Source organism: Ciconia boyciana, chromosome 1 (assembly GCF_034638445.1).
Source record: "Ciconia boyciana chromosome 1, ASM3463844v1, whole genome shotgun sequence".
Classification (NCBI taxonomy): Eukaryota; Metazoa; Chordata; class Aves; order Ciconiiformes; family Ciconiidae; genus Ciconia; species Ciconia boyciana.
Genome location: NC_132934.1, coordinates 69396382 through 69420402, shown reverse-complemented (window position 1 = coordinate 69420402; position 24021 = coordinate 69396382). Strand labels below are relative to the sequence as shown.

Below are 24021 nucleotides of genomic sequence, written 5' to 3'. Positions count from 1 at the left end.
AGTCACTTTGCAGCTTCATCCCAGGATTTCTGTCTGCCTGGTGACATTCAGAAGAGACAGATTGTGTCTCAGTGCACATGCGGCAGTGCCAGAGGCTGCATGTACATAGGCATGCAAGTGTAGAAACATGCCTGTTGTCCTGTAGCAGCTTTCCCCATACTGTAGCTTCTCTGGTAAGGGCTCATCTAGAGAGTGCCTTGATATCACCAGCTGGAGGACCCCAGGCTCTGCAAGTACCACAGCTTAAGGCAAAAAGGTACCACCTGCCAAGTGCTCGTATGCTTTAAGGACTCTCTGAAATCTTCTCTTAGAACTTTTTAGATCTATATCAGTAATGAGAGGAAAGGATTTTCCATCAGTGTACCCTGAAACAAACCTGTGCTGCTGCAGTCATGCAGGCAGGAGAAGGCGGAACTTTGGTGGAATTGGCCACCCCCTTCCTGTCAGACAAAATTCACGTTCTCAGCTTGTAATCGTAGACATTCCTCACAGACTGTCCTGTTATTGTTCACAGGAGCATACGCAAGAGAATGAAAATGAAAATTGCTACATCACACTGATGAAATAGGCTTTGCTGATTACAACAGACAACCAGTAATAATATCTGTAATGAAAGTGACTGCAAAATTTCCGTGGTAATTTTCCTCAGTCCAATTGCTCATAGAATTAATAGCCCAGTAGACACCTACTCAATGAGGTACGAGTAGCAGAGAGGGGCTGAAGAAGAGCAGATCTCTCACAGTCTTTGTTTTCCTCCATTATGGTCTGGGGTAAACAGGGCACATTTTAATCTGTGACGCAATTTGCAGAACAGCTTCAGGAGAACAGTTAGCCAGAGCCTCCCCTGCCCCTCTCTGCCACGCTCAATAAACCACTTAAACTCTCTATTTCAATTTAGCCACACACCAAGTGGTTTCAGTAAAATATCCATCCCAGGGAAATCCTGGTCTTAAGCATACATTTATAAAGTGCTTCAAAATTCTCAGGTGTCAGGTGCTATCTTTTGAGCTCCTTTCTTGTTTATCAAGTTTTAGTCTATCTCCCTGCTATCTTCTCTTCTTTGTTTCAACAAGCTTGGCATGTCTCATCCTCTCACCCTTTTCCTGTAGGATTTATACCCCTTTGTTCTGGCCGCTGCTCTGCTCACAGCTGCTTCCAGGCTGCCTGCCTTCCCTGAAACACCATCCTCCCAACAGTTTGTAAGTGCTGCAGCTGAGAGCTATCAAGTGCTAAGCAGAGCAGAATAATTACCTTCCTTGTTTTACACACCATAGTCCTCTTAACACAACGTAAGACAACAGCTACGTTTCTTCAGACACTGTCACATTGTTAATTCCTATCCAGCTGATCTGCCTCTGTGGTATTCCTCTCCAGCCTTTATTCAGCCTCCTGTTTGGAATTTGAGCCTCTGACTATCCTTTCCAATGTACATCAATTGTGAAGATACATATTTTTATAGACATGCCAAATATGTGTGTGTATATATGCAAACACGCACCTCTAATCCTAAGAGTCATACATATATATTCATATATTTGTTATATAAATCTTTTAGGATTAGATAGTACAAAATCTGTGACTCTTATGGGTCCTCCTTTCTCAGGATCTGCTCAAAGTAGGTATTTTGAAAGCTGATGATTTTCTGACCATGTGGAGGAAAAGAAACCCCAAGTTCTGCTCTCTGAGGCCACCTTGGAACGATGTCTCATCTTAACACCAAGCTGGTTTAATGGTGCCTTGACTTGCTGCTGAACTCGGAAATTACACAAATTTTGAGGTTAATTGTGAGTAGGTCACTCCAAAATGTCTATATGTGAGAAAAATGGTGAAACTGGTAACAACCTGGATTTCAGTGAGACATAAAAATTCTGTGTAACTTGAGTAAACTGGTGTCGTAAAAAGAATAAACCCATCTGCTGATGTGAGTAATCAAAGGAGTTTGTGGCCTCATGCTCCACCTGTGTGGGGAAGCACTTCATTTGCACACTCACAAGAGGACTGTGTTACTAATTTTTCTAGCAACATGTTAGGTGTTTAAGGACAATTTATCCATCTAGTTTCCTCCCTTCTTGTAACACATGTTTTCTGTTGATTCCCTCTTCATCCTTTGGGATTTCATGCAGTCCCAGTCCTCAGCCCATGAGGCAAGTAGTTCAGCAACACCTTCTGCAATTCTTTCCCTTCCTGCTGAGCACAGATTATTCAAATGCTTTCAATTAACTTTTTCTTTAACCCTACCACTTTGTGACCCTGCCTATAACTCATTCATTCTTTTCTTTGTTTCTTGTCACTTCAGCGTGTACCTAGCCATTACAATATTGTCCTTTTGATGATGAAGTATGGAGGCTATAAAGTATCTCTGCCTGACCGTTTCCCTCTGTTTTTTATCATCTGGCAACATACTCTTTTTACTCCCTTTCTTGCTTCTTCTCTGAATGTTTATAAATCTTTTCTGGATTCCACTTGCATTTTTATGGACCTGGATTCTGCAGCATATGTTTCAGGATACGCAAAGCTCAGGATTTCCTGTTTACCAGTTCATGCCATTTTGCTTAATGCTGTCTCTTGTTTCTTCTTCACTGGCTTTCTGTTTCGTTCTCTACTGCTAATTTTCTTCCCATGAGACACTTTCCACTAAGGCTGAATTTTCAGTAATTCTGGGGGCAGGTCTGCATAAGAATGGGGCAGGAAGAGATGGAGAGGGGCTGCTCAGTCATCTGGGCAGATGTATATATAATCAGCTTGCATGCCTGCGCATCACTGAGCTATGCTGATGTTCCTATTGCTTCACTAGTGCCAGCCTATAACTGCAAAGTAAATGGCAATGAGCAAACAAGGGAGTACAGGAGACTATGACCCTGAATTAATTAGATCTTGCCTGTTACTCCTGGCAACGTGACCAAAGTTATACAGGAGAACATGTAGCTCCGTGCCTCATTCACCGACCGCAGCTCTAGCCCGTATCTCTTCAGACATCTGTTCTGTGGACATCTTGTTCCTCATCTCCCTTTCTTTCGCATTCCTGAGACTTCAGTCAGAGCGGGGAATTATGCTCAGAGCTTGATGTGAATGCTGTCAGATCATTTGCTACAGCTGCAGCCAGCCACAAAAGGACCTAAAAATCAGGGATTACCTCTTGTTCATTTGTTTTCCAAATCTGTCTTTTTAATCTCTATTTCTATGACACTGATGATCTCATTTTCCCTGTTGAAAATATCATCTACTCCTGTAATTAGGAGATTGCTGGTTCTGATACAGCATCTAATTTCTCAGTATTATGAGGTCTGAAGTAAGCTACATGAAGAGACGTCTTAAGTAGTTTGCTGAAATTGTGGGTCACCTTAATTAAGTGTTAATTTAATAATCGTCTAAACAAAACATGTTGTAGATTGCAACAGTCTGGAATAAGCTGCTTTCATAACTACAAGGTTTGCAAATCTGTGATCTGAACCTCATTCTGACAGCACCTCCTGCACCATCGTAACCCTATGCCTCCCTAATGGATGCTCACGCTAGCTGTTCCCTCTGCTAATCTGCATGCAGTTGATCTCTGTCCTAGGAGTAGCTCACTTGAGACTCCTTATCTTCTTCCTACCTGATGGTCTGCAGCAGAATCCCATGCAACTATCAACTGCTTTTCCCCTTTCGTTTGCACCTAAGAGCATCCTGTGCCTGTTCCTGTTGTGCACCCTCAGCCTTTGCCCTGAGTCTCCTTGCTGAGCAGGGTGCACGTGCGCTCTGACCCCTCCTGGAGCTCCAATTACCCTGTAGCTGGCATTGATGGTTTTTTCCCATGGTACAAGGTGTAGAAGCTTTTTGGACCACTGGAAATGTCAGACCCTGGGGACTCTGTAGAGAAGGACATGGGAGATCCCCACTCCTGGGTTGGCATGACCACAGCAGCAGAGGTACAGGCTGTCTCTCCACTGAATGTGCTGCTCTGGTGATATGAAGAGGAAGAGCATGCCCAACCACCGCATCCTGATTCAGTAATTCACGTGGATGTTTTGCCTGAGAACAGCTAGTTAGAAACGACCCTATTACACCACCCTTCTCTCTCATGATCATCTGTACTGATTCTGGTCAGTGATACAAGTAACAGGATTACCATGAAACAGGGAGAGATGGGTTCATACGTGTGGTCATTCAGAAGCTGTTGGATTTATGCTTACTGCATGGAGTAGAGTAACAGGTACTTCAGTGATACGAAGAGTAATGTTGAAAGAGGCAGGACTGATAACATAAATGGTGGTGGAAGGAGACATTATGGTGATATTAGTACTGAACCTGGTAATTTCATAATAAGGGACAATCAGAAGTAATTGTAGGAGTGGTGAAATGACTGGGGAAGTCTGGACTTGGAGTTGGCTTCCAGGTATCGATGGTCATGATGTTAATCTGCAGTGGAACCACAGTACCATCTGTGTTGGTAAAGACATTTGCCTTCTGTCCTAACATAGCATTACCAAACCAGAAAGGACTTGTGAATTGAACACTCAGACATCTAAAAAGTCCCAGTTCACACCCTGTGTTCTTGTTCTCCCATCCAGTGCTTGCTTTTATTTTATGCAATTAGTCTTGCCACTTGGATACCCTTTTCCTCATTTATAAGATATAACTACCCTTGCCAGTTTAAAATTGCTGCTATGTTTGATATAACCTTAGCCACCCTTCAATTAGTCTCCCGTATGCTCTCCATCTCATGCCATTGCCTCTCATTAATCTCTTGTGCAGAGTTGTCATATCTTCCTTTTTCCATATTTTTTTACTCTGCATCAGTTTCTGTATCCTCCTTCGTTGATTAGACTTTTCCTTGCTCAGAGCATAGAAGCGGTGAGATGCTGTGTAAGGAGAAATGCATACTGACACTGAGCTAGGAGCCACAGCGAAGTAGCTGCTCATTTTTGTGCCTTGATGTCCTCTGCTACCTCCCCTGGCGACTGCTAATTCAACACCTGTGTTGGTGCTGCATAAGGCGCTTGGTTCTCTAGAGCCGGTGTAACCGAGGGCACGAGAGGCAAATGGCTCTGCATGCAGGAGCACTGGATAAGCAGCATTCGAAGGCCCGTCTTCCTGGCTGAACAGGCAGGGTCTGGCTTGCCTGTAAGAGCACGCCTGTTCAACACCTCTCCGTTTGTCCTGGGGAGCACGTCAACATTTATACCAGAGTCCCAGCATACTTCCACTCTACCTTAAATATCACTTACGCACAGATAACAGATCATCTGTCATTACAGTGTATGGCCTTTCTATCTGGCACATTCATAACCTATTTCAGTTCTGATGGCAGTAGCTGCCTCTTTTCATGTGCTCCTGCCTTTCTCTGCTCTTTTTTGGCAGATTGATGGATTTACCCTGAAATAATGAGTCTGATTTCCCCCTCCTTTCACATTTTCTGCCATAAAAAGTGACAGTTATTGCTGTCAAATCAGAATTTCAGTGTTTATGGTCAGTCTATAGTTGTTTTGCATAACCGAATGCATCTGTGCAAGATGTGAGACAGCAGGGAATCACACCCTTCCTCCACAGCACTTATTTTCTCCTTATTATTTTACTTCTGTAAAGCTTCCTGTGTCCACATGTGCTAGGAAGGGCTGTATAAATAAAAAAATTATATGCATTATACAAACAGAGTCCTTATTTAAGCAGAGCTCTTTCTGAGCACAGTGTGATTTGCAAGAAGTCGTCAGGATCTGGCTCATCATGAATAAATACGCTGCAATTACACAGAAGTGGCCTGTGCTGAGATAACTAATGCTCTTCCTCTCTGTTTGTAGTTCAGAGACGCCGGTCAAGGAGGCTTGTGTAACCAAGCTATCATGCTGATCACAGACGGAGCAGTGGAGGATTATGAAGCTGTGTTTGAAAAATACAACTGGCCAGATCGGAAGGTTTGTCTGGAAAGTGATAAATAGAAAGGGCGAGGAAAGGTGCTATCCTGCTATGGTGGGAATAGAAGAGCATGAGCCCGGACGACGGGCAGAGCGGAGCATTCACGTCCTCCAATACCCATCTGCATCCGGCTGTAAATACAAAACAAAGCAGCCAGGCAGGAGCCTGCTGTGGAAATTTTAGAGGTGGTAGGATCACAAATGGATATCTGTAGGTCAGGGAAGATTTTTTTTTTCATATACTTCGTTTTCTAAAGGTGTGGGCAATCAAAACATTCTCCTGGTAAGATGATCAAGACTGAGCTGAGTATTTTGAAATAATAATAAAAAAACTCTTGCAAAGAATTTTAATCCCATCCAGGACTGCTTATAATTGGTCCTGTTTGGGAAAGGTTTGGCTATTACCAGTTCTTATGGTGGGCAGGGGAATAGCCCAGACAACCTCTCTAGGTGCCTTCCAGCCCTATTTACTTTGAGGTCTGTGATTACAGGCTCGTACCAGCAGAGCGGACTGTGAAACTGGAACAGACCACGGTTCATCCTAAACCCTCCTGATTTATTTGTTTACCTCATCCCAGCTAGCAGCAATGCACACAGGGAGAGAAACAGGCTACTGAGAGACCAGAGCATGGGGCTGTTAAAGCAGTTTATTTCAGGATTGGCTCTTTTGTTGTTGGTCAAACACAAGAGAAATGGGGAAGCTTTCTCTAAATGATTCATGCGGCCAGCTGTTCTCCTGGGTAAAGGATTCCTGTGAGCTATAAACCTCTCTGCATGTGGTTGCTGAGTGCCTGGCAGAGCTGCTATCATAAAATCAAACAGAATTTGCACTTCTGCCTTGTTATTCAGACGATCCCGGGTGCTACTTGGCTTTCTGGGCTTGTTGTAATTGGAAATGAAGTTCCAGCCCACAAAATGCGAAACAAATGGAGCAAGAGGCTGCTGTCTCTGCGAAGGCAGGGCTATTGCTATGCATCACAAACAGGCATTCACACCAGTATACAGCAGGATGCCAAACCTCGGCCATTTGGATTTGGTAGCACATTACAGCCTAATTCTTCTATCTTTGCGTTCTTGTTCCCAGGTCCGGGTTTTCACTTACCTCATTGGACGGGAGGTCACTTTTGCCCCCAATGTGAAATGGATTGCCTGCAACAACAAAGGTGCTGTATGGGAACGGTTCCCCATCCCCAAGCACACACATCACACGTGGGCTGCAGCCACCGGGCCCTGGACCCCTCTAAGGCTTCCCTGCTACAGCTGGGGCCCACGAGCCCTCAGTTGGAAGGCAACCTAAGGAAAAAGCAGACCCTGCTAGTCCACGTGAAGTGTGCCTGTGTCCAACTAACACAGGTCCTCCGTGCTGAGCCACCACATTTTCCTGTCACGGTGCCAAGGGACGCTATGACCGAGATCCATGCTGGCTGTAGTCCACCTAAGTCCCTGTGCTTACTGTGTCCCAGTTGCTGGCTTTTGAAAAATCTGTCTAAACCTCTGTCAGAAAGCCTGACATCTTTTGGCTGAGATGTAAAATGAACATCTCTTCTTTAAAGATTTTACAGCATTTTTCACAACATCTGTGGGTTAACCCCTATATCCTGGCCAAATTCTTTGTGTGCCAGTGGTTTCACTGAGGTACCAGAATAGCTCGTTAATCCCACCCCAAAAACCAATATTCCTTCTAGCTGGCATGAAATGGCATGAGTGGGAAAACCCATTCACAGCAGGTGAGTCACCTCTATGCATTTGGGGCCAGTTAAAAAGTCCAGTTAGCCCTATAAGAGTCTGCAAGCGTAAAGGAAGAGAGGAAAAAAAGTCTTCCCTGTTTGGGCATGACTTGGCCTCAGTGTATCTGGAGACAGTCAGCAATGCTTGCTACATCAGTATCCTTCTTAAACAGGGAAGGGAAAGGAAAGGAAGACTGAAGTTGGGGGCTGACTAGCTAGGTATAGCGACTCTATTCCTGTCTGAGCAGTAGCTCCAACAGACTATGAAATACATGGGTGCATTTGCTGCTGAAAATAATTGACAGACAAGAGTTGCTGGCCTGCAGAATGTGAGCTATGAGCTGGGGATGTTCAAGGCTCAAATGTTCATCTATTAGCACTGTGAATCACACATAACATTTTTAGGTTTTGTTAGATGAAACAAAACCCAAAGATTAGTGACAGGGTGACATGGTGGTGTTGGTTCACCATAAAATGTGAGAATGGATTCTCCTGAATAACCAGAGAGCAAAAATATGGTCTTTGCACTTGAATTCTCACTTAGCAGACTTGAACTCCGTGGAAAGCCCACTGATTTTGGTTCTTCTGTTTCAACACATTGTATAGCTATTGTAGTCCTTGTTTTCAAGCACGCTAAATCTGTTTCCACATCACAAAGCTTATCAGATGATGAGCCCTTTCACATGGCAGTGTTTTCCTAGTGATAACAAAAGTTTTCCATCTATCTGACATACTCCGTCCTATACCAAGTACAACCAATCAGTTCCATGTAGTGAGAAGCAGGACAAGAGTCCTTGTGACATTACACTGTGTTAGTGTTTCCAACCAGTTAAGCAGCTAGTTTAGAGGGCCTTCTCATAACTTGAAAGACATTCTTCCCCTCTACTCCTTGTTGTACTGTTAGACTGTTATGGGTCCATCCACAGGAAGAAAGCTCTGAAGACAGGTAACTTGGATACAGTCTTTGACGTCCAGTTTTCTAGCTTTGCACAGACACTCATTTAAAAATATGGAAGACGTGTTAGCACAGTGACTCACACCTCTGTTTCTCCATGAAGGCTACTACACTCAGATCTCCACACTGGCGGATGTCCAGGAGAACGTGATGGAGTACCTGCATGTGCTCAGCCGTCCTATGGTCATCAACCACGACCATGACATTATTTGGACTGAAGCCTACATGGACAGTGCGGTAAGGACCTACAGCACAAATCTTTAGTCAGCAAACAGTATGGCCTATGGGCCAAACAGGCAAAGGTGTTAGACACCCAGCTATTATGTTAGGCATACAACTTGTCCCAGCTTCCCATCTAAATATCTTGTGTATCGGAACCAAATAAACTCCTGAAACTTCTGTAAAACCAGGAGCTGGTTGATTGATAGAAATTACTGGTCTCTGGCTCTGCTGAGACAGACAATATTTCTTTTCTGCTCACTCCTTCAGTTGAGATGTGTACGTAGACTCACATCTGAATCTGCAGTGACCCAGGAGCCCAGGACTAATCACACAGGCACAGCATGACTTAAGTAGTGCTTCTGTGAAAGCAGGTTACCTTCTAAAGGATTATACACAGGAAAGATTATTTACAGCTCAGGATACGGGTCGCAGAGATTTATCTCCTCCAGCCCAGTAGCTAACTGCATACTGCTTGCCACTCAAAGATACACATCTCAGTTTGGCAAGCAGGCTCACTCTTTCATTCCTTGGGCTAGCAAGACCTAACGTCACCACAGTAGCCTTGTTCTTAGCCCTGTGGGTAAAGGACATATTACAAAAGACCCAGATAGTCAGCACTCCCAATGCCCCTTGTTTCGTCTCAGGCCTGCCCTACAGGAAGACTTAAGGCATTTGGAGCATGAGCAGGTCCTATTACGGTGTTGTGTTGCCAACTTTGAAATTCAACTTTGAAATTCCTTTGAAATTCAAAGGAGCGAAGGGAAGGACAAAAGAGTAGATTGCCACTGAAGGAGCCTTCCCCTGCACTTCCCCAAACAGAAGATGTTCCTTAATCTTCATCTCCATCCCTTTCTACATTGCAGAAAGAGGAAGTTACAGTTCTTTTGGGGCTCTCTGTGCTTTCAGGGAGATAAATATTTTTTCCTACACTGGAATCTTCACCACAGAGAAGTGTCTGCATAAGTGTGACAGAGCTAATCAGAAGTCAGATTCCTCTCTTCCAGAAACAAACCTGAGGTCTCAGGACTGTTATACTATCTGAGGGGAAAAATCTTCTAGAAACATTGAGAATGTTCCCATCCCACTGTGGGACTGAAGTTGTTAGCCCAGGTCTGGCCAGCAGCAGCTTTAGGGTGTCTGCCACAGCTCTGGGGAGAACCCACAGGTTTTGCTTTTAAGATCCACAGTGAGAAACCTGAACTCTCTGAGTTGGAATAAAACTAGGGGTACTGAGCAGGAAACATGGAAGTCCAGGTCACACATGATGGTGCTTGATGCCGTGTTCAGAGTCAAGACCACACAAACCCCAGGAAATACCTCCAAGGCAGCCAGGCTTGCACCATCATGGTGCATAGGTGCTATACTCTCATGGGAAGAGACTGTCCCTCACCTCTGTGCTGTGGCTGACCATTGAGGCTGCAGCTGTGGCACACTAGCTCTGTGAGGGTGATGTGGGGATGTCTTCTGCTGCAGGAGCCGTGCCAAGTGAGAGCTGGGGACATGGTACTTGAGCGTGCTAAGCAAAACCTCCAGAAATGCTACTAGCTACCCAACAAGTTTATTCTAATAGCAGGCATGCCACCCCTGGCACTGGTGTGTGGTGTCACACTTCCCAAGGCAGCCACAGGGATTTGTTTGCTGCATTTATTTTCTTACCTCTGGGCTTGGCTTGCCATTCACTTCCTCTGCCCCAGCCTCTCCCATCTTTGATCCATTCCTCCATTCGTGTATTCATTCATCTGTTCATCCATGTCTCTCACTAGCTGCCACAATCTGAGGAGGTAAATGCACCCCTGTGTTTTGTGAGCGTGCTGTTTCCCTTGTGCCAGTTGGTGTGTCAGTGCCAGCGCTCACGGCCACAGCTGGCCTGTACATCTGGAGGGGGGTGGGGGCTGCAGCACTGAAGGAGCCCTCTGACACTGACAAGAAGAGGAGAGGAAATGCTGGATGTACTGGAGAGCTGTGCTGTGCTGTTGGTTCAGAGTAGGTAGGGGTGTCTGTGTTAGTTAAGTGTGCTGTAGCTTACTTCACCAGATCTCTTCTTCCGTATGTCCGGTAAGTGCCAGAGAGGTTCACTTGCTGTGTGTTGGTGTGAGTGTTGCTGTGAGTGGGAAGTTTCCACGCAGAATCATCCAGACCAGTAACTCAAGATACCAGGCTGAAATCTCCATCAAGCAACTGCATAGATTATTGACTGGCTCCTTTATGGCTCCTAGCGTGTACAGTAATGGACACAGGAGGTCATTTCTTGCCTTGCTACTTACTTGACCAAATGAGAGATGGAAGGAGGATGCTACTGGCATCGAGGGATTAGGTCCTTTTGATACTAGGCGTGTTTGGGAGACTCCTTTGCATGTGTCTTGTGTGTTTTACCTCTTTCCGTGTGTGTTTTTAGAGCATCTGTCTTCTGCAGTACTGGGAGCACCTGTTACCCCATTACACGTGCATGTCCTGTATCCCCCGTAGAGATAGCTCACCATGTTGTATCTGTTTGGATCATGATTTTGTTTCTGTTTTTCCTAAGCTTAGATGCTTGAGTAACAAGTATATATAAGCAGGCTCTGTGTGTATTTGTGCCTTTTAAATATTTGTCTGTGGCATTTCTCATTCGTGATATTCATGTGTTTGCAATATAGATGATGTCTGGTTTGTGATTTTTCTCATATTTGTGTTGCGTTTCTCTATTGTGTGCTCCCTGTGTTGGTGGTTTTTACGCTTGTTGCATAAGTGCTCATGTCTATACTCCCAATGCTTGGCGGGTATAAATTGTGCCACCGCTTCTACAGGTTCCTGTCTCTTCATTAAAACAGCTCTTTAATTTCTCCTGCTTCAACACATTTCACTGGCTTTCATCCCATCCTCATCACCCCACACGAGCAAGCATCCATCCCACGATCCTCTTGGATACAGAGTATTGAAAAGTGTTGCCATCTGTTTTTAGAGGGGTGTGAGAGGCAAGGAGGTGGCTAATTGTAATCAACATCTGGGGTCCTTGGGAATTCCAGTGCCTTTCGTTCGGGTTATCTGTGGTATAGCATTTGCTAACACACTGCTCGTTGTTCTGTGGCAGCTCTTTGCATCTCAGGCTCAAAGTCTGTTGCTCATGACAACAGTGGCTATGCCAGTCTTCAGCAAAAAGAACGAGACGGTGAGTGCAATGCAGGCTTCGCTCTCCTTCCAGCCAGCAGAGGTGAAAGGATGCAGTGGACCTTTGCAGGGTTTTCAAGCCAATGGGTCTCTGAAAGAAGAGCTGGCCATTAGGGACTGCAGTAGACCTCTGGCAGGATGTGCGGCTGATAATTTATCTGACAAAATGATAGCCTGTCATTTCCTCTGAATCCTATTTCTTCAAAATATCCCTTAAATATGACAGTTCTCCCTGTTTTATCCTTTCCATTTTCAAACCTAGCCTAATTCGCAGACCCATAAAGCTTCAGGCTGGAAGAGATCATTACCTTGTCTAGTCGGTGCATTTTATTGCAGACCTTTACATTTCATATAGGTGGTCCTTCATAAGCCCAGTAACCTGGGTTTGGCAAAAGTGTCATTGAAGAAAGGCATCCAGCCCTGAGCTCTCCATTGTGGTTTCTCACTCCCTGTTAAAAACTGATGTCTAAATTCCACTTTCAATTTGTCTGGCCTCACCTTCCTGTCATAATGGCTTTCTCTGCTAGATTAAAAAGCCGGTACCCTTTGGTATCTTCTCCTGGTAAGCATCTTCTACACAGCAATAAAGTCAAACCTGCCTATCTTTTGATAAGATAAAAAGGTTGAACAATTTAGGTGTCTTTGATAAGGGCATTTCCTCTGAGTTTTGAAACCCTTTAGACACTCTTTTCCATACCATTTCTGGTTTCTCAGCATCCTTTTAAAATGGTGGACGGTACCTTACCATTGCTGTACAAGGGATAAACTCTTCACTTGGGTCCTACAAACGATTGTCTGCCTTCTCCACCTGAGGCTGGCCTTAAACTGTATTAGCACAGCGCTGCAGCGGGAGCCTGTGTGTCATTTTTCCATCATGCTCCCCAGATGCTTATTAAACAACCAGTTCCCCATTTCCTGGGGATTTCCTGCATTCCTTTTTCCTAGGTTAACAATTTTGTATTTGATATTTGGTTTAGTTGGCCCAAGTTATCAACTGATCCATGCTGTTCTGCATGATTGCCTTGCCCTTACTGTTATTTAGAGATACTGAATTCAGGGTTTTGCCCTCAAAACTTCTTGTCATGATTTTATGTTACTTCTGAATCATAGTCAGAAATGCTGACTAGTATTGCGTAGAAATGTTCCTCTCCATAAACACTGGAGCAACTCCTTGAGACTTTCTGAGGCATGTTAGTTGGTTTTGAATTAATATATTCATACAAGCCTAGAGAGAACATGTGAAAGACCAGTAGGAAGGCAGTAATGTGCAGTCAGGTAGAGAGCTACCAAAGTTTTGCTTCTGAAAATGGATTCTCCTTTGTTTTTAAGCGATCTCATGGCATTCTCCTGGGAGTGGTGGGCTCTGATGTACCACTGAGGGAGTTGTTAAAACTTGCTCCACGGTATAAGGTAAGACTGAGATAATGCAATTTGTTATTTTGCACGGCAAAGTCACTGGTCATTCTTCCATGGGCATGGCTGAAAAATCATTCCTCTGCCTGTAGGAAGAACTATGAGCATAAAGCAAGAGATGTTGGATGTGGTGATGTGTGGTTTCTATACAGCACATGGGAAATCATTCACTAGTAGAAGCTCTCTTAGGCTGCTTCAGAAACACAAGGACTGGATGATCCAGTAGACTGGCAACAGGTCATGGAGCCTTTGCATCTTGATGGTCACCAACCTAGATCCCTCAGAGATGACACAGATCTGACAGACTCTCTCAGAAGAATTAAAGTTTTATATCCAGTTCCCAGTGGACAAAAGCTGCCATGCCAGCTGGCAAAAAATAAACTAGTTTCACTGTCAATATTCCAAGCAGAAAAACTGAGGACTGAATGGACTACACAGAGCCAACTTTTCTGTCATGGCTTTCTCCAGATCAGCATGAAGATTTCTTGGCAGGACAGTGCACAGGAAGTTGGCTCTCACTCGCTTGTGCTGTACCTAGATAGAGTATTTGCCCTCCAGAATTGTTGGTCCAACAGCTTTTCATTAGCTCTATGTTCAATATATCTAAAAAAATATGTTCATCCATAGGAAACCCCCTCAGAGATGCACTGTTTAGTTTGGTTTCTGCTGTAAATTCTGTGCAGTGACCTTTTGTTCAATCAGTCTGCACACCGGCAGACAGCAAGCACATCTGAGGATCACCACGAAAGCAGGCAATTTGAGCCATCATTTCAAGTTTTAGTTTATCTTGAATAACTATCAGACGACTACTAGCAGTTAGGCAGTTGTCCAAAATCTGATTGCTGAAGCCTCACGGGACTGAAAGTGCTGTCGGAAGCTATGAATTTGTGTGGCTCTTCCAGACACGGATGCAGGGCGGATCATTCACATGCAGCTGTAGGAAATGATCCTTCAGGCAACCCAGGATCTATGAATGTCGGGGTGCATGCACTGAGCATGCAAAAGCTAGCTCGTTTGCGTCTGGGGGAACCTTGTCTAGGAGCTTCAATTTTCATACACGTTTATTTTCTCTGTAAGACTAACACTTTTTCATCTTCCTCCCTCCATGTCACTCAAAGGCCATGTGTCACAATAATCTTTCTTCTGCGCACTGGTCTTTCCTCCAAGCAGTGCCAGGGAAGGAGGGAAAATTATCTGAAGGATTTCTTTATATCGGAGGCAGGACATGACTTCCCAGAAGCTCTTCCAACTCCAGACCAGTTTGGAAACCTAGGAGAATCCTCAACTTGAATCCCCTGGCATATGGGTTACAAAGGACCAGTTCCAGAGTTACAGCCCTTGAGAGCTCATACATTTATGATAGCGCTTACTGGGCTGGGAAATTTCAGCTTTAATAGGCCAACAAGGAAGTTTGCTGCAGTCCTGATCCAATGTCTTGGATTCACTCTTGCCACGCTGAGCTGAGCTCAGTGTGCTTTGCAAAAAACTCTTTCACATAGAAGAAGTCCAAAGTTTTGATCTGGGATGTGTGAAACAGAACTCATTCCCTCCAAAAAGGCATAGACAGATTGTAAATGAATTACCTGCCCACTTCCCTATTGTTATCCCTCCAGGATTGTCTCTGTAGGAATATAAAGTTGCAACACTTTTTTGAAGATAGAAACCTTAGCCATTCTTGTTTTCCTTGAGACACCTCTTCTTTTGGCAAGTGTAGGCTATCAGAGGGTTTTTAGCAACTCAGGGTTTGGCTGGAATTTGTATTATATATGGGCTTGTTCCGAGTAATTGCTTTCTCGGAAATCTCTTGCAGATCAGGTCAGCCAGTGTCTGCTCTTGTTAGATTATGCTGTTCCTTAAAAAGCATTTTAAGACTACAGGCTTGTACAGTTGGCCTAAGCTAGGTCTGGTCTTGCCAACACTGAAACGTAATGCAGAGCTCCTCTGAAGACCGACCGGGTTTCCAGGGAAGCCATCTGTGAGATTCATACTTACTTGTTCATTCACTGCTGTGCATATGTAGTGATGGGCATACAGACCTGTCACCGCTGTTTCTGTACTGTTTACGACATTCCCTACCGTTGCCCATTTTATGTGCAGCACCGCTGTGCCTGCTGTGGAGAGCTTATCCTGCCTCCTGGTGATAATTGTCCACGAGGACCATCAGACTCTATAAGGGCATCTTTTTCTGAATGTGTACACAAATCAACTACCTGCCCATCCTTTTGTGCATCCAAGCACAGTCAGCCTGCTCGGAGAGAGCGGCCAGAGATCCAGAGATAAATCTGGATATGGTTTGGGATGGACCCTATTTTCTGCTGGTCAATACCTTTAAAAGGAAAATATTTCTGGATATTGGTGGTGGCAGGGTATCAGTGGCACCCATTACACGGCAGTGTTTCTACCTAAAGCACTAATTATTCTAATGCATCTTTCTCTAGCTGGGTGTCCATGGATATGCCTTTCTGAACACCAACAACGGCTACATCCTTTCACACCCAGACCTCCGTCCTTTGGTATGTATAGCTGTGAATTTGAGAACCTTTGCTTACTTGGAAGCAGTGGCTTTCAGGGATGCTCCTGATTTCTCATGTTTTATTGAGCTGTGAAGGCTACCAGGCTCTGATATAGAGGCATCCAGGAGCATGAGAGCCAGAGAAATCAATTCCACGTGCACAGATGTATACACACACACACATGTGTATGAAGTGTAAGGTACCCTGCCTGTCTGTTCTCTGTAAGAGTGCATGTGAGGGCTGTATTTGTGCGCACTTGCTGTACTGTGGGTGCACGTGTATCTGCATCCATGCAAGGTTTCACTGCAGGGCTGAAGAAACAACTCCCGTCACTCATGCGTATCTCCTACAAGAAGATTCAGCATGAGTAGCACCCCAGTAATAGCTACCCAGCAGCTGTAGTGTTGGACATTTTGGGAACCTGAGGCTTGCAGGGTCTAGTACCACAAATCTTAATAACATGTTAAGTCAGAGACAATTTAGAGACCAGTAGGCTGCAAAGACCTTCTGGGACTTGAGGGAGTGGACACAAGGACAACGTTTCTCCCTCGCGGTGCCACCTGGAGCTCCAGACCACACATCTGTCTGCATAAACACAGCTGGCCTCGTTACTCAGATACCCAGGCACACAACGATTTTACATTTCATACACGTGCCTGTCGGCACAAATCCACCTGCGTGCAGCTATAAGCGTTAGTGTGGTTACTGGCAAGAGAAAGTGCCACCGCAAGGCTTCACAACAGCTGTCTTCAAAAAGGCAGCTTTGCACAGGGACAGCACAGGCATAGGTAGTTACTTCATTAGGTGAAGAGAAGGGACACATTGTGTTTCCAGGATGGGGCAAGGCAAAGCTAGGCAAGGGCACTGCTTTATCCTCCACCTGAAACTGGCCTCTCTTAGCCTGCTTCACACCTTTTCCTTCACCCAGAAGATTACAGGGAAATAGCTCTCTTGCATCAGTCAGCCCTAGGTGAAAAGCCTACCTTTCTGTCAGTGGAGCCAATGTCTAAGTCCCATCAGAAAAGATCTCCTGCTGGCATTATAGTGTTAATGGGATTACACTCTTAGCTGGGGGGAAAACCTGATTTCTGGGAGGCAAGTGTATTGTACCGATCTATTTAGAAGAATATTCTCACAAAGGAGGCTGTAGCCTTTACCTGCAAGTTTACCTGTGTTCCTGCTTGTCCCTTGCTCCTGGAACAGCCTCTCCCACTTGAACTGTCCTAGCCCCACACTGCCTACATAAAGAAATACATTGCACGGGACCGAGAAGGCATTTGCAGCCAAACACTGCCTTCCCAGTCAGAGAATAAATGAGACACCCCTATTTTTCAAATTAGATATCAATTCTTAAAGGGTTAGTTTAGGAAGTTATCTAGTCACTTACTTGGCTTTTTTTCTTTTTTTTCTTTTTTTTTTTTTTTTTAATAAATGCCAGTATAAAGAAGGAAAGAAACTGAAGCCTAAGCCGAACTACAACAGCGTAGATCTCTCAGAGGTGGAATGGGAAGACCAGGATGAAATAGTGAGTATCAGAAAGTTAATTTACCCTTTTTTGTAGCTCCTTCTTTCTATTACTTTGTGTGCCTGTATGGAAGGGGCAGGGGAGCAGCAGGCATTCCTGTTCTTCTCTGTGCCGGACTGGCCCTGACTAAGAGAGGCTGGTGGTCTACAAGAGGACAAGAATGATGTTCCCCTACAAAGTGCTTGTCTTCCTTCCCAGTATGACCTCTCCTTCTCATGGAACAGGGAGGGAAAGCGCTGGCAGGAGGAAGGAAGCACTGTGGAGGGTGCTCCAGGGAGCCAGTCTGTGTGTACATGGCCCAAATGCTGCCTTAATACAAAGCCAAGATAGCTTAGGAGTATGGCAGTGTGCCATGATGTTACCCATCATGTAGTATGCGAGATATAGCTGAAGCCACTCCACTAATGAGATCTGCAACAAGGAAGAAAGGAAAAAAGAGACTAAAACTTGCAGTCACTATTAATAATAGACAAAGAGGACAAGGGACTTAGACACTTGAGAAAAACAAGTTTCCAGAAACCACCTTATTGCACAGGTGTGGAGGCACTGAAAACAATAGCTGACCAGAGGGAAAAGATTAGAAAATACCTTCTCTACTGTCTTTTGAGCAAAATTATTAAAAAGTGATAAACAAGGAACAGCATGCACCTCAACAGCTGCACTTTGCCACGTTGCATGACTAGGAACCCAGATATAATGAGAAGGTAGAGACATTCCTCTGTGGCTGGTTTTCTTTTACTCAGAAGAATTAGGAGAGAATAGATACTTAAGTTACTAAGATAAGAACTGAATTTGGAGTAAGATAGAATTAGCTGTGGGCCACATGCTTCTGGATTACAGGGGAGACTGCTGAGATAAACAGATCTGATGTTATAGATATCCACTTAAACAGGTGGGACAACCGAACTGCCCAGCAAGAGGATCACAGTAGCTACTGTAGCTAGTGTAGGCCAAGTACAAAGGGCCACACCAAAGGAACTTGGGAAGTGGAAGAGTGGCAAACTGAGAAAGGAAACACAACGGGACTGGATGTGAAACATGGAAAGCAAGACAAAAATAAGAGGCTTTACATGCAGTAGAACCACCAAGATGCAGGTTGCCAATGGCTTTGTGTCGGTTTGCTGATGTCTTCTAGGAGCTCTGCTCCCACTGCAGTTTTCTCTCTCACTGGAGCCACTTTTAGAGCTGCTTCTCTTTACCCAGTTTGCTATTTTACAAAAAAAAAAAAAAAAAATCCAGGAAATGAGAGGACTCTGCTTTGCTGTCATATTTATTTGGATAGCAGGTTCCCGTCTGACCAAATAACATTGATAACAATGCAAATATGATGCAAAGTCTAAGGTTTCTGTCTGTAGGAAGAGTAAAACTATCCAGTGGAAAAAAAATGTCAAAAAAGGCTTGAAAAACAAAGCCACTTTGTGTTCCTGTACTGCATCTTCCAGAAGGAAGAAAGGTTGCAGTCACTGAGGGTACAGAGACATTCAGTGACACAAACGATATCTGCAGTGTGACTTCAGCAAGTCTAGAGACTCTCAAGATACACCCACTGCAGCAGAAAGCTGCCAACATTTCAACACTCAGATTTGCAGCTATGGTATTAGATCAATGACAGACTCAACATCAGTTGCAGTATAATCTCAGCAACACTGATAAGCAGCAAATTCAGACTGGAAAAATATGCCCAAGTGCTAATGATGTGTAATACAGCCAGCTGCTAAAAAGAAATCTAGGGGAGGGAAAATGGCACTGTCTGGAAAATACCGATTGATGCACAATAGTCCTACCTGCAGCTGGGCAGCAAGGAAGTTTGGGCTTGCTTGTAAAGCAACACAGGGATATTCTCAATGTGAGGGGGAAAGGGAAGGGTTGAGGGAGCCCCCCCAGCAGCTGTCACCCAAGCATTTTCTTCAGCCTTGACAGAACCACTGAAGAAGAAATTAGCCTGCAATGATGTTGAAACTGAGTGGCAAAACACCTAGGTGTTGTGAGACCCCTCAGGTAAACTGTATGTCTGTGTTGGTTGGAAACTACACAAGTGGACAGGGAAAAGGACTCAGCAGCACTCGCTGCCAGTGATGGGGACGGCACAGGCTCATTGCCCTGCAGCAGCAGAGTTTGCTGTTTGGGGTGTCAGGAACGAGTGCTTCAGCATGCACCAGACCATCCCTCTGTCCAAACTCTGCTACACGTTTTTCAGAGTGGAGGCCAGCTGTTGCCAGAAGTGTCCTGCCTAAAAAAGGACTGAGCGTTATGGGGGCTCCCAGACACCAGGACTGTAACTGATTTCTCAAAGCAGGAAAAGCTATTGAGGAAGAAGCAGCAAGCCAGGACTGTGCCACCAACCTGCAGCCACTGTCACCTGGGGGCTGGGCACAGGACAAGTAGCCTGCGTGCAGACTAGCTGGAGCTGAGGAGATCCAAGGAGATCTCAGATATCCGCTGATTTACTTCTCCACTGCCTTATGGGGCAACAAGAGATGCCTGACATTCAAGAAGATATGGATGAAGCAACAATATCTGAACTAAACCCAGAACCCATAAAAAATGCTGCAGGCTGTCAGACCAGAACAGAGAGTATGCCGTGGCTCTGGCAGGAGGTCAAATGCTCTTAGCCAAAAAGGAGTAATAGTACCAGTCAGTGTTTTGATTTCCAAGACGTGGGCCTTGAGAAACACAAGCTTTATATTCTAGGTCTGTAAATAACCCACATCAAACAGCCATAATAAACAGAACTGTGGCCTTGTAAAGCAAATGCAGTTGAGACTGGCCAGCACCTGAATGGAGGCCTGTCTCTGGAAGTAAGGAAGCAATTTGTGTGAATGAATATGTTACTTCCCACCTTTTTTTCTATCCAGGCTGAAGCAATAGGTTGATATGCTCTGGCAGGCTGGATATAAAGTTAAAGCCTCTGCACTTGTGGAAAAATTCCCTGGCTCTTTCTTGCAAGACGCTGGGAGTCACTGTGAAAATTACATTTTGCCTTTGGAACCTGGATTGAATAAAGTTGTATTCTTGCTGCCTACCCTGCTATCATACAGTCTTGCTTTGCTGTGTTAAACAGCTGCTTTGCTGCACCTCAGAAGTGGTGCTGAATACAGCCTATAATTTATAAATCAGTTTAAAAAATGTCCAAGATCTTTGGAACCAGTCTGGGGGAGTTAGTGGGTTTCTCAGGTGTCCCCTCTTCCAGGCTCTCAAAGCACCATGTTAATGGCTTTCTGGCTGACAAACAGTGAAGTCTGAAACTTGGACTGGCAATTTCATAGCTTCCAGATCCTTTCCTTTCGCTAAAAAGACATCTCAACAAGCTTTCAGCATAAGCCATTATTATTCTTTGTCACTTATCAGCCTGGCTGAACAAGGATCCTGACCACCGAGAACAGGTTCTCAGTTTAAAAGAAGCAAGAAAGAGCTGGGGGGGGGGGCGGAAAACAGTCACTCTTTTCTGCCAGCCCCTGTTCGTTAATGACAAGCAGCTCTATTAATTCCTGTCCTGCCCTGCCTGGAGACACTAATACTAATCTTGTTCATCTCTGCAGCTGAGAACTGCCATGATCAATGGAGAAATGGGCTACCTCTCTATGGATGTGAAGGTCCCTGTGGATAAAGGGGTAAGAAATTATCCTTCTTTTCAGGTCACACAAGAGAGGGGATGGGAAATGGATGCTGAAGAACCACGAAGGATGTGGTTTTAATGCTCAGCATTTCTGAGTGCGAGGATTTTATTGTTTCACCACATATATAACACATGTGCTAAAGACATAAAATAGAGCATCATTAGAAGTGCTCTTTATACCTACCAACATTCTGCTCTTACAAAGGTATTGGAAATGCCTCACAGCTCCCTACTTTGTCCAGGCAAAGCCAAAAACCATGTTGTTCATTGTTTATAGGGCTGTGAAATGAATTGGAGATCTTGAAGAGTTTAGAATGGGGAAAGACTATGCCGAGCTGACCTAGACAGAAAGAGGTTTGGAGGCTATTTTGCAACTCCCTTTCCCTACCCAAAAACACTCATGAAAACTTTGTCCCTCATTCTGTCCGAATGCGATTTCCTTTATCCAGGTCCAGGATTAAATTTCTATGCAAATATTTACAGACGTTTTATGAAAAGTCCTTGTGAAATGGAGACTTTTGAACGTTCCCTACCAGCTCTAATGTAGGGTTATACATCTTCCCTTGGAATCAGTGCAAAATTGTCTTGTACATTTACATTCACTGGTACTTTTTCATTCAGGTTTATTTAACTCTCCTAAAGATTTTGGCTTTCACCGTTTCCTGTTAGGAAGTATTCCAGAGCCTACAAGTTACACTGCCCAGAAGTCTTCCATATTTCAGGAAAATTTTCCATCTTTTACAGAGAGCATTTTTTTCAGTGATCAGGCTGGCTGAACTGCTCCCATGCTAAGCCACAGTCAGCACCAATTCCAATAAACAGACTGCTCACAGCCACTGCTGAAATTATGCCATTTCCTAATGAAGACACCCCTCCATTTCCTCTGAATGGTTGTACTGATAGATCTTGTAACTAAATTGTCTTTCTCTATCCTTGGTGTTTGCAACTATCAGGCACCTGTCAATGGCTTTGCCCTTCCTCTCCTGGGCATTGCCAACATTGGCATTTGAAATACTTGCACGCTTTTTGGTCCAAGCACTTCAGCAATTAGTTTTGTTCCCTTTGTCTCTTGTATCGTTTCTGGTACACAAGTACCAGGGCTTCACTGAATTATTTGAGTACTGTTTCCCTGTTGCTCTGCATCTATTCTCTGCAATGGGATACTTCTGAAGAAGGAGCCCCAAATCTCCTTTCTGCTGTCCCTTCCATTTTTTCTCCCTCCCACAGCTGCGCCGGAACAGCCGCCTTGGTTTCCATGTTTCTCGGCTATTTTTTTCCAGTTGCCATTTTTCCACGTGACTCCCACTCCTTTTTGTCCAGTCTTTCTAGTTTTTAGGGCTGTTGGGACTTTTTCTCAGTATGCAGAGAAATGTTATTTTGTCTTACAGATCACTGTACATAAGGGCTCCTAAGACAGAGTCTGTCTGTTCCTCTCATTAGATCTTTTTCCCTCGATGCCCTGTTGTTTACTGTTTCTTTTTGTTTACAGTAGTGCATCTGGTTCTCGCTCCACATCTTATTTAAGCCCACTTTAACTGATTCTTTAGAATAAAATTTCATGACAAGCTGTTTCAAGTGCTTTATATAAACCCAGATACATTGCATGTCCTTATTCCCTTCATCCATTACCTTTGTTATTCTGTCAGAAAAGCAATCGGGGTTTTCCAGCAAGATCTATTCTTTGTAAGTCTAAATTGCTTATTTCGCTAGCTTAACCTCCTTCTCTTTCTCTGTCTCTGTGCACCCTCAATAACATTTCTTCTGAGACATCTAAAGATACCTTTTTAGTTCAATATTTTAGGGACATCTTTCTGCTCCCCTACTCAGGGAAAAAAGATAACAAAAAGTAGCCTTGGTAAGAGATATTACCTGTTTTATTCTGCGACTCTGCAAGCATTATGAAGCATAACAGGAGACTGAAGCTGAGAATGTGACAGTTTTACTGTTATCAGAATACACACGGAGCGAGGACCAGAAGCGAAACTTAGCAACTCCCACTTGTACTCTGCTAGCTGATGAAGCAGAGCAGCGTTGAAACAAAGAAAATGCTGACAGAGCCTTGAAACAAAGAGAATGAGGCAGTCAGACGGTGGAGAGAAGGGCTGAGTGAAGGGGATAGAAATTATTCTGTCAGCCACGTAAACGTTGATTCCCCAGGTTGATCTCGGGAAAGTATTGAGAGCGGAGTGAGATAGAGGGGGAAAAACAAGGACCAAAGACAAGGGGCAATTGTTAGAGAGATCTAGTGGCAAAAATGCCTTTGCTTGCAGCTAGGGTACAAAAGGGTTGTGACTGTGAAAGCCAAAGAGTGAGGATATGGGTAGGAGCTGTGGCAAACCACTGATAATGGCATTAGCCAGGACAATGACAATACCAAAACTGGAAATACATGTGTTCCCAGACCACAGGTGCTGGTAGTTAGCCACCCTATCACTGTGCCAACACACCCATGTTCTTGTCTTCTCCCTTGCTCTGAGCTGTGTAGGAAAGTCCTGCCTGATCACCCTCAGCCCCGCTTGGCTCAAGGGTGCCTCTGCTTCTCTTCCTTCCCATGGATAAGTGGTGATACCTCCAGCTGTCTTGGGGAGGTCTGGCCACCCATCCCCTCCTGCTGCCCAAACAGAGGTTTGCCCCCCCTCCCACAAGGCACAAGTGTTGAGTTGCTGCATGTGCACAAGAGGGGCAGGTCAGGGGAAAAAAGGATGAGCAGAACAAGCCCTGCTGAAGGAAAGGGTCTCAGGGTGGTGGTGCCCCTGGGCCATTTTCTACTGCATCCTTTCCCCCAGGGGTAGGCCTACACCCCCAGGTCTCCTTCTTCCCCATGCCTCCTCAACTCCACCATCAGATCAGACTGGCAAGGGAAGGGAGGCTTAATACCTCTTGTATCTTCCCCACAGTAACCAAAACACCACCATGCCGTGTTTTGGGGGGGTATCACAAGACTTTTGGAACATCTCAGCTCAGCAAAAGACTTGGACCCTGTTGCTGAGCAGTACGCAGTTGCCATGCATG

The 24021-nt window shown here is 44.7% G+C and overlaps 1 protein-coding gene across 1 annotated transcript in view; it reads left to right on the top strand.

The window, feature by feature from the left end:
* Positions 1-24021, top strand: part of CACNA2D4 (calcium voltage-gated channel auxiliary subunit alpha2delta 4) — a 125502-nt gene that overhangs the window by 25278 nt on the left and 76203 nt on the right. Inside the window, exons 11-18 of the mRNA XM_072873295.1 lie at positions 5778-5891; positions 6976-7054; positions 8677-8810; positions 11866-11943; positions 13272-13352; positions 15794-15868; positions 17307-17393; positions 20933-21004. Coding sequence (XP_072729396.1) covers positions 5778-5891; positions 6976-7054; positions 8677-8810; positions 11866-11943; positions 13272-13352; positions 15794-15868; positions 17307-17393; positions 20933-21004 — 720 coding nt within the window. The remainder of the gene's footprint in view (positions 1-5777; positions 5892-6975; positions 7055-8676; positions 8811-11865; positions 11944-13271; positions 13353-15793; positions 15869-17306; positions 17394-20932; positions 21005-24021) is intronic.